Source organism: Aedes albopictus, chromosome 2 (genome assembly GCF_035046485.1).
Source record: "Aedes albopictus strain Foshan chromosome 2, AalbF5, whole genome shotgun sequence".
NCBI lineage: Eukaryota > Metazoa > Arthropoda > Insecta > Diptera > Culicidae > Aedes > Aedes albopictus.
Window position 1 is genome coordinate 128,870,633 of NC_085137.1, and position 13,756 is coordinate 128,884,388.

Consider the following 13,756-nt stretch of genomic DNA (forward strand, 5'->3'; position numbering starts at 1 on the left):
GCCGCCATCTTGATACTGAACTGAAGCCACCATCTTTAATTTTAGATCGCCATCTTGTACATTCTGGTCGCCATTTTTTGACTCCGGACATCTTCCCCATACCAAATATACCCATTTGGCATGGTTTTAGAGCCTTAAACTTCTTTAAACAGACGCCATCTTGAATTTGAAGCCACCATCTTGGATTTTAAACCGCCATCTTGGATATTCTAGTCACCATTTTAGGAGTCCAGACACCTTCCCCATATCAAATATTCCCATATAGCATTCTTTAAGAGCAATTTTTAACCGCCACCTTGAATATTTGGCTGCCATCTTGAATTTTGGGCCGACATCGTGGAGCTTCTGGTCTCCAGTGTTGATTTCTGCACAAGGCTCGTTAACCATGCTAAAGGTTACAAAAATCGCCGCAGTTTGATGTATCGCATGATGGGGCTAGTTCAGTTTTATATACGACCAGTTCTACCGCTCATTATATTTGGCCATTTCCGGCGAGACACCCGGAACTGGTTCCGGAATACAACCGGCAGTCCCGTATGTGGTCTGAGCTTACTTTCTTAATAACCGACCACCAGGTTATTGAAACAGCCGTGATTTGATGTGTCGCATGCATGGGTTTGGTACTGTTTTATATTTGGTCACTTCCGGTGGGACATCCGGAACCGGATCCGGAACACTACCGGTTCAGATATGGTCTGATACTGTTTTCCTTCTAACCGTTCATCAGATTATCGATAAAGCCGCTGTTTGATGTGTCGCAGTCGCATGCTTTGGTTATGTTCAATTTGATATTTGGCCACTTCCGGCGAGACACCCAGAACCGGTTCCGGAAAACTAGCGGTTCAGATATGGTCTGAGACTATTTTGCTGCTAACCGTTCATCAGATAATCGTAAATGCCGTGGTTTAATGGGTCGCATGCATGGGTTTGGTGCATTTTCATGTCTGGCCCCTTCCAGGGGTACCGGTCCGGAACACCTAAATGGTCATAACTCCGGAACGGCTGGACCGATCCAAACCATTTTCAATAGTAAACAATGAAACCAAATTCCCCGTCGAATGAACCATCGGCCATTAAAATCGGTTGAGGTTTACTGCCAAAAACTACATACAGACACATACATACAGACACACATACACACATACACACACACACACACACACACACACACAGGCATCATCATCTCTTGGTGGTTCCGGAGAGACGTAGGGTTTGGCGACCATAGGAATGGTTTAGTGGGTACGAGGAGAGAGTAGTCCTGGATTTTACTTTTGTTGTAGAAGACGGCCTGTCAGACCTACACTACCCTAACCTTCTGTTAGGGTGTCTGTTGAGCAGATTATCCCCCTATGGTTTAGAAGGAAAAAAAAACACAGACATCATCTCAATTTGCTGAGCTGAGTCGATTGGTGACTGGACCCTCCGGGCCTTCTATCAAAAATTCATTTTTGGAGTGAACATATAGCCTTTTCAGTATACTTAGTGTACGAGAAAGGCAACAAGTCCTTGAAGGAATCTCTTCAGAAATTCGAAGAATTATATCTGGAAAAAAAACCTCTGGCTGAAGGCGTTTTGGAAGGAATTTCGTAAACAATTTCTGGGAGAATTCCATGCGAAGTTTTTGTAAGAGCATGGGAGGAATTTCTACTTAAACCACTGGGAGAAATCTATGAGCAATTCCTGAAGGAATTATGTATTCAAGTAACATCAGAAGAAACTGCTGGAAAAACACAGAAGAAATTCCTAGCAGAATCCTTGTTATGATCCCACCTGATAGAGTTCCAAAAGAAATTCTAGGAGAACCTCAGGCAAAATATGTATGTGATGTGGTGGAATTCTCGGAAGAAAGAATCCCTAGAGGAACGGTAAAGGCTGGATGCTAAGCGTTTGATACCCATGCAGTGTAGACGTAAGTTTGGCTTTTCTATCAAGCAAGAGCCTTTAATCGCGATTTTTCGTCCTAGAGACTTCTCTCCTGCACTTGTCCACCTTTTCGGAATGGTAGACGAGGAAGAGGCACTGCATCAACCAGCGACAAATCACCATCGTTCTCCACCTGGATAGCATCCAAACCCCCAAACCCAAGAAGGTCCCCGGATCTTCGTCAACACAAATAATGTTGTCGCGCTTAGAAATGAGCTGGAGAGAAAGCAAATTCACTTCCCGAAAGGAACGGACTTGCTCCAGATCATCGTCCGGTGGGACAAATTCCGCGCAAGAAACGCCAGGTGACCTAGTGTAGCAATTTCCTCGCCTACGGACGCGGAACCAAAAACTGCCACATACATCCGCAGTGTGACAAGTGCGCCAGACGGCACACAACACAGTCGTGCGACTCGATGTAGGAAGCAACGGACCCAAAATGTGCGAACAAACATGAGGGCATGCACGCAGAATTTCTGGAGATCCGCAGAAAAGACTCCATGCACGAGAGTTATCGAAGCCATCGGTGTTCAAATTATCACCTTTCGCGGGGGCATAACAATCTTTGCCGATTATGCACCCCGGCAATGTGTGGATAGCATCGGGACATCGGATCTGTTCACGGTAGATCTGCAGAGTCTAATAAACCACCAGATACCAGAACTTCGTGATGACCCTGTAACGAGACGACCTAAGTAACAAGAACAGTAGACTTCTTGCAGATCATCTCGACACAGGCACTTGTGTCGGTGCAGAACGTTCGTCTCCCCGGCGAGAATAGCTTCGATGCTGGATGTGTTTCTATCAGATCTTGCCGTTTCGAAATCGAATACTTCTGAGCTCGGATCACCTACCGTTAACATGTGAGCTTGAATGAGATCTAGCATCAATCCCACCAGCAAAGAGACGAAACTACCACTGGGTTGACTGGGTGGCTTTCGGCCACGTGGTGAACTTTAAACTACCAACTACCATCCGGTGCGGCTATCGAACGAGATCTGGACGCGCTCGAGCAAGCTATTCGTACGACCGAGGATACCTACATCCGCTGGGTACCGATAACACGTCAATTCGCCCCCATTGACGACCATACCCACCAGATCATCCAACAACGAAATGTCGTCCAAAGTCAGGAACTTTCCCTCCTCAACAATTTACGAACCGGATGGACGAGGCGAGAAACAAAAGATCTCTGACAACATCAGGTGACTAGATGACCATTCCATGCTCTTCTGGTAGGTGGCCAAAGTCTTGAAGAATCGGCCAGAAACAATTCCTCCACTGAAGGACGAAGTCGGTGGTCCGTCGGAGAAGGCATACGCCATCGCCACCAAGCTGGTCGAGGCGCACAACCAACACGACGACAACGATGACGCCCCTTTCGATGGATAGGCTATCGAAGACGAGGCAGGTCCACCAAAACACGGCCGTTTTTAAAAACATGGCTATGTTAGTGCTAGACGTTGGTCTGGTACGACGGCTTAATCCACAATTTGGTATAGGTGGAGTTCCCCAGCTACATGCCGAGGATGGTAAGACAATACCAACAAAACTGTCCAAATATCCCTAGCAGGGCATCGTCCGGAGCCCAAGCTGTTCGTTCCAGCAGGCGTTCCCGCAGGCAGGCTGCTCGGTCCGATCCTGTACCTACAATCTCTCGGACACGTTGAACATCCCACAGTTTCCGGGCGACTGTTCCTTGGCACTGTATGCAGACGATAGTGCAATAATGGCAAACGGCCGTACGACACAGGACTGCCGTTCCTGGCTGCAACGAGGTGTCACTACGTCAATTATCTATCCGTCTATTATCTATTCGTACTGCTTCGGAGAAGATCGATATGCCTGAACACGATAGCTTGGATCTTGGCTTAGTTTACCTTGACCTTCAACAAGGTAAACTAAGCCAAGACCCAAGCTATCGTGTTCAGGCATATCGATCTTCTCCGAAGCTTCTTCCTCCACCGGACTGGACTGTTTCACCCGCACCAACGGCCGGTCAATCGACTGGCTGAACGAGGTAGGTACTTGGGCGTCACGATGAACAACAAGAGGATCTATCGTACCTACACCGATAAACTACGTAAAAAGTGCAAGGAGCTCCAGAACTCGCTGTACCCGTTGATATGCCGGCGGTCCAGGCTAGGTAATTCGCGTAATACAGATCCCATTGAGATCACTAGCCTCTGCCCAGCAACTCCTATCCCTACCTCCACGTGGGCTGCGAGCAACCTTAGGGAAGATCGGGTAACCAACTTCGGTGGGAACTTTGGTCATAGACTGACAGGGAAGGGGGAGGGTTGCTTCTGCAAACCTGAGTATCTGTTCTCCAGGAGGAGCGGCTCACAACAGCGTATGATCCCCATGTTAGGGGCGGTTGATCAACGTCCGAATGCCAAGGAAGAACTCCAAGCTCAATTGTGCACTATGGTCTTTCGGAAAGTAGGTGGTTGATGTCAGGCCGTACGAGCCAGCCGTAAAAAAAACAAATGTAACGAAAAATCAGCGACAGAACAATATGAACCGAGACCACAGCAGCGAACAAAAAGAACTTGCGATTGGAAACTCGGTACGTGGAAGTGGGACTGCCGACCTCTCAACTTCATTGGGAGCACCCGCATACTCGCCGATCTACTGAAGGACCACGGGTTCGGCATCGTAGCGCTGCAGGAGGTGTGTTGGACAGGATCCATGGTGCGAACGTTTTAGAGGTAATACCAGAGGTGCGGCAACACACGCGAGCTGGGAACAGCTTTTATCGTGATGGGTGATATGCAGAGGCGCGTGATCGGTTGGTGGCCTATCTAAGAAAGAAGGTGCAGGTTGAGGACCAAGGGCCGATTCTTCAGCTTCAGCATAATAAACGTGCACAGCCCACACTCCGGAAGCACTGATGATGACAAGGACGCATTTTACGCGCAGCTCGAACGCGAGTACGACCGCTGCCCAAGCCACGACGTCAAGATCATCATAGGACATTTAAACGCTCAGGTAGGCCAGGAGGAGGAATTCAGACCGATGATTGATAAGTTCAGCGCCCACCAGCAGACGAACGAAAACGGCCTACGACTCATTGGTTTCACCGCCTCCAAAAATATGGCCATACGTAGCACCTTTTTCCAACACAGCCTCCCTTATCATTACACTTGGAGGTCACCACAGCAAACGGAATCTCAAATCGACCACGTTCGGATTGAACGACGACACTTCTCCAACATTATCGACGTCAGGACCTATCGTGGCGCCAACATCGACTCCGACCACTATCTGGTGATGGTAAAACTGCGCCCAAAACTCTCCGACATCAACAATGTACGGTACCGGCGACCGCCACGGTACAACCTAGAGCGACTAAAACAATCGGATGTCGCCTCAGCATACGCGCAGAATCTCGAGGCCGCGTTGCCAGACGAAGGTGAGCTCGATTTGGCCCCTCTAGAGGACTGCAGCTGGAGTACAGTAAAAACCAGTCGTCAACGACGTAGCCGAGAGCACCATCAGGTACGTGGAACAGAGTTGACGGAACGAATGGTTCGACGAGGAGTGCACAACGATTTTGGAGGAGGAGAACACAGCGAGGGCGGTAATGCGGTAATGCTGCAGCAAGGAACCGGCATAACGTGGAACGTTATAAACAGAAACAGGAACAGCAGACCGGCCTCTTTCGGGAGAAAAAAAAAGGCTACCTGGAAGAAGCAGAGGGCGAGGAAATGGAACTGCTGTGCAGGTTCCAAGAAAAACGGAAGTTCGGTCAGAAGCTTAATGCATCCCGCTACGGCTTCGTGCCGCGAGCCGAAATATCAGGCAAGGATAAAGATGGAAGCCTCTTGACGGACGGACGTGAGGTAATTGAAAGGTGTAGGCACACATCGATGGGCACCTGAATGGCGTGTAAGCACAGGATACCAGGACAACGGGGGAAGCGACTACGTCAGTGCAACAGAGGACGGAAATGCTGGGAAGAACGACACAGATCACAGATTTTAAACCGATAATTGTATCCGAACCCTGTAGAACACAAAGAAATTAGTACCAATTTTGATATAACGCCCTCATCTTTTAGTAAAACTGATCATCTATGAGCCCTGATTGGTACACGCCATCCAGTGTCCCCAAGGCCTTCCTATTGCACCGTTCCCGGTCGCCTTGCCTCGAACAACAGTTGTCATCGATGGCTATGCAACAACAAATGAAACGAAATTAATGCTAATGTGTGTCATTCAATTCCTAGAATGGAACACAATTACACACGCCATTAACTCTATCAATATATTGGCAAATTATGTTCTGCTTCTCTCCATCCATGTCATTCCATTCCGATTCCATTCATTCACTCGCCTATTCGTCCATTCCGTTTTGTTCGCGCCGTAACGTTTTCCCATCATGGTTCCACCAGGGGCACTCTCAATTCCCCGATTGCCGTCGACAATTTAACAAAAATTATAACAATCGTCACTCCTGTCTACATCTGTCAATAACGGGAAGTGCGGGTGTTTTTGTGTATTCGAGTTTCGTGCTCAGCCACCGCCGTTGCCGCAGCGCAGCGCCCCGAACTCAAACTATCAATCATCGTGGTGCAATCCGGGACGGCGCAACGGTGGAGGTCGTTCCATTTTATAACATTTACAAATCGGCGGTACCAAACGTCGAGAGTTCCAATCGACCACTTCCAAACAAATAGCCATCCATGGATGAAGGGAAAATCGTTTTACCCAGAGCTTGAGAGACTCAGTACTGCACACCAAATTAAATTAAACCCCCGTAGCAAAAATCAATCAATTCGATTACGGAAACAACACGCTCGATGCGGAGTTGCCCTCGCATCCTCGCGGACCCTCAACCCCATTCGCCCACCACCGCCCCCCTATCAGAGATCAGTATGTATTTAAATTTAAATTCGCGACGGCGGCGGTGGGTTGGAAAAACTCGCACCTCTTTTCTGCACATAGCACATTTTCGCATTCTTCTGACACCAACCGAACGCGAACGCCAAACACCGAACACCGAATCAACCGAATCGACTCAATGGGGTGTGAAGTTCTTGCTGAACAAACGTGGCGGCGTTTGTTCGATGTGCCCAGATAGTTTTCACCCCCGAAAAAGGTATTTATCGCGGGTAGGTAGTAAGGAAAACGGCGACGGCGGGGCTCTATAATTGCATTAGGAGTGAAAATTTAAAAAATCAAGTTGAATATGCGCGCAACCTACCCTTGAATGAATAACAATTGATCTGGTCGGTCGTAGTCAGTTGGGTTTGATCAACAGCGTGCTACAGTTCGGGTAATTGCGCGAATGTGGCACAGTGGTCCAACATGGAGTTGGATGAGGTCGAAAAGCGCGTGCAGCTCTACAGAAAGATAGAACAGTTCGACGAGAATGTGATTGCTGAGATGCAGAAAAGCACGTAAAGGAACGACATGCGGAAGTTTTAAGCAAATGTCAATAGTGCACGGCACCAGTCTAACCAATGCCCATGTTTTTGCAATAATCAGGAAGAACTTTAGTTGTTGACGGTCAAGCAGTGGAACCGCCAACACTGGATAATACTGAATAGAGATGGCTCCACAGAAGCAAAAACATAATAAAGTTGCTCTCACTCAGATCAAACTTCTTAATCATGAAAGCGAGCAGCTTTATTATTCAATTCAACGATAGTACATTTCGCTCATAGCACCAAATGATACAATATGCCCTTAACATGTATTTGGTGGGTAAATTAGCGATACATATATTTTTTAATACTTCTTCCATATACACCGTGTACACCTAAACTGATAGCCCCAGCACGGTGGGGATGAGCATTTTTAACAGTGAGGCATTGCAAGTATTTCCTTTACGTGTTAAAACTTAAACACATGTATGCGGTTTGTTGAGTATAACTTTATTTACAAGCATCTGATCGCTTTGTGGTCGTCGACAAAGTTTTTCAGAACATCCTACGCTATTATTTCACATCATCGGTTAAAAAGTTTCAGACAAACTTTTTCAACTTATGATAAAAATGCAAAAAAGTATGTTTTCCCATACGAAGTTCCATACAAATTTCAATTGCAATACGCAAAGTGTAGACGCAACCGATCGTGCTTAAATTTTGTGCTGATACTCAGGACTCGAAATGAAATAAAAAAAACCCTAATTAATCCACCTAGCGGTGAGGCCGCCTTTCTCGTGCCTTCGTAAACACATTTCAACAAAACTCAAGTGACATGTTGATGAATATCGCACTTTCATACGTTAAACAAAAATCCATTACATGGCACCAGAAATCATATCGTTTATGTGGCTTTGATGTTTGAGCCTCAAAAAAGCCGCTATCTTGAACTTTGAGCCGCAATTTTAGATTTAAGTCCGCCATCTTGAATATTCTGGTCTCTACTTTTGGACTCCACACTTCTTCCCCATACCAGGTATACCCATATTGCATGGTTTTAGAGCCTAGAACTCCATTGAACAGCCACCATCTGATCACCATTTTTTGTAGTCCACAATTCGTCCCTATATCAAATAAGTCCATATGACACGGATTTAGAGCTTAAAACGCCATTAACCAGCCACCATCTTGAATTTGGAGCCGTCATCTTGGTGTTTGGGCCTCCATTTTGCATAGTGCGGTCGCCATTTTTGACTCCAGACATCATCCCTATATCAAATATACCCATATTACATGCAGTTAGGGTCTAAAACTGCTTTAAACAGCCACCGTCTTGAATTTGGAGCCGCCATTTTGGATTTTAGATCGCCCTCTTGGAAATTGTGTTCGCCATTTTTGGACTCCAGATATCTTCCTTATACCAAATATACCCATTTTTTATAGTTTTAGGGCCTTAAACTCCATTAAACAGCTTCCATCATGATTTGAAGGCGCCATTTTGAAGTTTAGACTGCTATCTTAGATATTCAGGTTGCCATTTTTGGACTCCGGACACCTTCCCTAAACAAATTATAACCATATTGCATGATTTTAGAGTCAAAAACTCCACTTTACAACCACCATCTTGAATTTGGATCCGCCATCTTGGATATTCAGGTCACCATTTTTGGACTCCAAACATCTTGCCCATACAAAATATACTCTTATTGCATGGTTTTAGAGCCAAAAACTCCAGTAAACAACCGCCATTTTGAATTTGGAGCCGCCATCTTGAATTTTAGAACGTCATATTGAATGTTCAGGTCGCCATTTTTGGACACCGGACATCTACCCATACAAAAGATACCCTTATTGCATGGTTAAGGGCCTTAAACTCCGTTATACAGCTGCCATATTGAATTTGGAGCCGCCATCTTGAATTTTAGACCACCATCTTGGATACTCAGATCGCCATTTATGGTCTCCATACATCTTCCCCATACAAAATATACCCATGTTACATGGTTTTAGTGCCTAAAACTCCATTGAACAGCCGCCATCTTGAATTGGAGGCACCATCTTGGATTTTAGACCGCCATCTTGGATATTATGGTCGCCATTATTGGATTCTAAACATCTTCCCCATACAAAATATACCCAATTTGCATGGTTTAGGGCTTAAAACTCCATTATACAGCCGCCATCTTGAATTTGGAGCCGCCATTTTGGATTTAAGACCGCCATCTTGAATTTTGGACCGACATCGTAGAAATTCCGGTCTCCTGTGTTAATATCCTTACAAAATTTTTCAACCATGCTGAAGGTTACAAAAATCGCCACAGTTTGATGTGTCGCATGGTGGGGCTTGGTCGGGGACTTGGTTCAGTTTTATATCTGCTCTTCAATAATTTTATATACGCATATAAAATGTTCTACAAAGTTATAGTAAAACCTATTTGGAGCAAATTTACCGAAAAAACCATACTTACATTTCTTATGGTTCCTAAGTTATGATTTTTTTAAAGAATTATATTAAGGTGATCCCTGAAATTCAGTTTTCTTACAATAACTTTTAATTCGCCCGACGCATATTTTTTTTTCCAAATAGCTTATGTTCTTTCTCTCATAGTTGAAAATATATTTTCTTATTTCTTAGCAAATTTACTTTTTTTAAGGAGCAAATTGAGTTCCAATCTCTTGGTTGTATTGAAAAGGTCGTATCCTGTTCTATGTATGGTAGAAAAAAACTGAGGATTCTTTTTTTGTTTGAAGCTTTTCATCGAATTTGGAAAATACGACTTTGTTTCATGGAAAAGCAGTTGCAACTCTAAAAAACGATGAGATACAAACTTGACGTCTTTAACAAATCTACTTCCAAGAAGAAGCTTCCTCAACACCCAAGGAGAAGCTTTTCAACCTCCCATGGAGAAGAATTCCAAGAAGCAGCATTTCAAGCTTCAAAGCAAAAGCTTTTCAACCTTCTAAATAGAAGCTTTCCAAACTTCCATGGAAATGCTTTCCAAACTGCAGAGAGAAGATTTCCAAATTTCCAAGGAGAAGTTTTCTTAGCTTCCAAGATGAAGCTTTCTCTGATTCCAAGGAGAAGCATGCCAAGCTTCTATTTAAGGAGAAGCTTCCTAAGCTTCCAAGAAGAAACATTTCAAGCTTCCAAGGAAAAGCTTTCCAAACTTCCAAGGAGAAGCTTTCCGAGCCTCCGAAGAGAAGCTTCCCAAGGAGAATCTTTCCAAGATTCCAGGAAGAAGCTTTCTAAACATCCAAAGAGAAGCTTTTCAACCTCACAAGGAAAATCTTTCCAAGGAGCAGCATTTCAAACTTCCAAGAAGTTTGTGTGCTTTCCAGACTTCCAAGGAGAAGCTTTCCGAGCCTCCAAAGAGAAGCTTCCCAAGGTGAATCTTTCCAAGCTTCCAAGGAGAAGCTTTCTAAACATCCAAGCAGAAGCTTTCCAAACTTCCATGGAGATGCTTTCCAAACTTCAGAGAGAAGATTTCCAAGTTTCCAAGGAGAAGTTTTCTTAGCTTCCAAGGTGAAGCTTACTAAGATTCCAAGGAGAAGCATTCCAACCCGAGCAAAGACGAATAACAAAATGATAACAAATTCTGTTACCTGGTTATCATTCGTTTGATAATTGAGTTTGTTATCATTTAGGTTGAATTAAGAGCCAACATAACAAAAATGATAGCTCAAATTTACTCTACGAACACCAAAATGATAAAAAGTTAAGTTATCATTGAGATCAAGATGATAACTAATTGTGTTATACAATATTTTATTCAAAATTACATTTAGTTATCAACATGAAAAAATACAGCTGATTGATAACAGATTTTGTTATCATTTAGTTATCATTCTGAGCTATTTTATCGACGAAAATAGTAAAAATCTACTTTACCGACATGGTTAGCAGTTGAAAAAAGTTTCTTATAACTATAACCCATGCTTTCAACTATTTCTCCCAGTGGGTCTCGAGTGATTATCGGTCGCAGTCGATAGCCCCTATACCAACGGGACTCAGTAAGAGGGAGAGTGGTTGAAGGCTACGCTTTCGTACTGCAGTCGCATTGAAGATGGAAAGCGGAATCTATTTTTAGATTCGAGGTCTGCCAGACCCTCAGTTCTGGGAAAGCTTTGAAATGTGCGTTTGAAACTGATAACATATTTTGTTGTTATTTAGTATTTTTATTTTATCGTGATAGACCAAAATTATTGATAACTAAATTTGTTATCATCTGATTGTCATCATTTGGAAAAGATGATAACAAAAACAACAAGATGATAATACCGATAGCATAGTTTATTATCAAAGTGATATCATTTAGTTATCCGTCTTTGCTCGGGAAGCTTCTATTTAAGGAGAAGCTTCCTAAGCTTCCAAGAAGAAATATTTTAAGCTTCCAAGGAGAAGCTTTCCGATCCTCCAAAGAGAAGCTTACCTAGGAGAATCTTTCCAAGCTTCCAAGAAGAAGCATCCCTAACATCCAAGGAGAAGCTTTTCAACCTCCCAAGGAAAATCTTTCCAAGGAGCAGCATTTCAAACTTCCAAGCAAAAGCTTTTCAACCTTCTAAAGAGAAGCTTTCCAAACTTCCATGGAGATGCTTTTAAAACTTCAGAGAGAAGATTTCCAAGCTTCCAAGGAGAAGTTTTCTTAGCTTAAAAGATGAAGCTTTCTAAGATTCCAAGCAGAAGCATTTCAAGCATCCAGAGAAGCTTTTCAAATTTCGATGAAAAAACTTTTCAAGCTTCCAGGAGGCTTCTCCTCCTAAGACTCTAAGAAGAAGCATTCCAAGCTTCCAAGAAGTAGCTTTCTAAGCTTCCAAGGAGAAATATTTCAAGTTTCCAAGGAGAAGCTTTCCAAACTTCCAAGGAGCTTTCCAAGCCTCCAAGGAGAAGTTTTCCAAGCATCCATGGAGAATTGCAAGGAACAGCATTTCAAACTTCCAAGCAAAAGCTTTCTAAGCATCCAAAGAGATGCTTTCCAAACTTCCGGAAGAAGATTTCCAAGTTTCCAAGAAGAAATTTCCAAGGGTCAGCATTTCAAGCTTCCAAGCGAAAGCTTTTCCACCTTCCAAGGAGAAGCTTTCCAAACTTCCATGGAGATGCTTTTCAAACTTCAGGGACAAGATTTTCAAGCTTCTAAAGAGAAGTTTTCCTAGCATCCAAGATGAAGCTTTCTAAGATTAAAGGGCTATTCCCATTACACCGGGCCGGGACCGTGCCGGGCCCGGCCGTGCCCCGGTCATCGGTTTCTTACATGCGATTACTATGGCGTGTTTCACATCACACCGTGCCGGGGCTCGGTCAGGCCCCGGCCGGGCTAATGAGAAGCACGCCATAGATATCGTTAGAAAGAAATCGATGACCGGGGCACGGCCGGGGCCCGGCACGGTCCCGGCCCGGTAAAGTGAGAAGACCGCTTAAAAGGAGAAACATTTCAAACATGCAAGGAGAAGTTTTCCAAACTTCGAAGAAGAAACTTTCCAAGCTTCCAGGAGAAGCATTCTAAGATTTCAAGAAGAAGCATTCCAAGCTTCCAAGGAGAAGCTTTCTAAGCCTCCATGGAGAAGCTTTTCAAGCTTCCAAGCAAAACCTCTTCAACCTTCCAAAGAGAAGCACTCTAAGCATCCAAGGAGCAGCTTTCTATGCTTCCAAGCAAAAGCTTTTCATCCTTTCAAGGGGAATCTATTCAAGCTTCCAGGGGTAGCTTCCAAGCTTCCAGAAGAAGCTCTCCAAGCTTTCTGAAGAAGCTCGCTTCAAGTTACCAGGAGACCCAAGCAACACACACGTCATGTACTGCTGCCCTATACATAATTGTCCCATCTCAAAGAACATGGGACAATTATGCGCAGAACGGCAGTATAAGAGTTACGACAGTGCAGGTTTTGGTTGTAGAAGTAATTATATTACAATGCTAGTACACTGAAGTTTTTTACGCAGTTTTTTTTTACGCGGTACCGCGTAAAAAAACCGCGTTATTTCAAAACCCGTCGTAAAAAAAACCGTGTTTTTTCAAAAACACGCGCATAATAGTCAGGATTACATCTAACGTGACTTGATTTTTGAAATAACGCGGTTTTTTTACGACGGTTTTTGAAATAACGCGGTTTTTTTACGCGGTACCATTACCGTCGTAAAAAAACTTCAGTGTATTAACTTCTGTACAACCTGCCGTAACTCTTACAGAATTGAAATTGAATGAAAGATGACGAAGATATCAAAACGTTACTTTTTCATGTTGTACTAATTTCGGTACAAAGTAGGTGAAAGCTGACAGGAATAAGGTTATGTTACAGCTCTTATCTTAACATTTAGTCAACCCAACTTCCAGCAACACTGCCGTAGGTTCAAATTTATCTTTTGGAAATACTGCAACTTTAGGTTAACTTGGTAGATTTTTTTTTTAATTTCACCTAAATCATGTTCAAAGTACCTTTGACTTATTATCTTTCGAATGAAACCTAGGGCTT

At 43.9% G+C, this 13,756-nt stretch overlaps 2 protein-coding genes across 3 annotated transcripts in view; one reads left to right on the plus strand and one right to left on the minus strand.

Moving 5' to 3' along the window:
* LOC134286202 (uncharacterized) overlaps positions 1-3,315 on the plus strand; it is a 40,265-nt gene extending 36,950 nt beyond the window's left edge. Inside the window, exon 2 of the mRNA XM_062847781.1 lies at positions 3,163-3,315. Within this exon, the coding sequence (XP_062703765.1) occupies positions 3,163-3,315 (153 nt within the window). The remainder of the gene's footprint in view (positions 1-3,162) is intronic.
* The window catches only part of LOC109415477 (homeobox protein aristaless), a 295,050-nt gene that overhangs the window by 220,464 nt on the left and 60,830 nt on the right, over positions 1-13,756 (minus strand). The window lies entirely within an intron of this gene.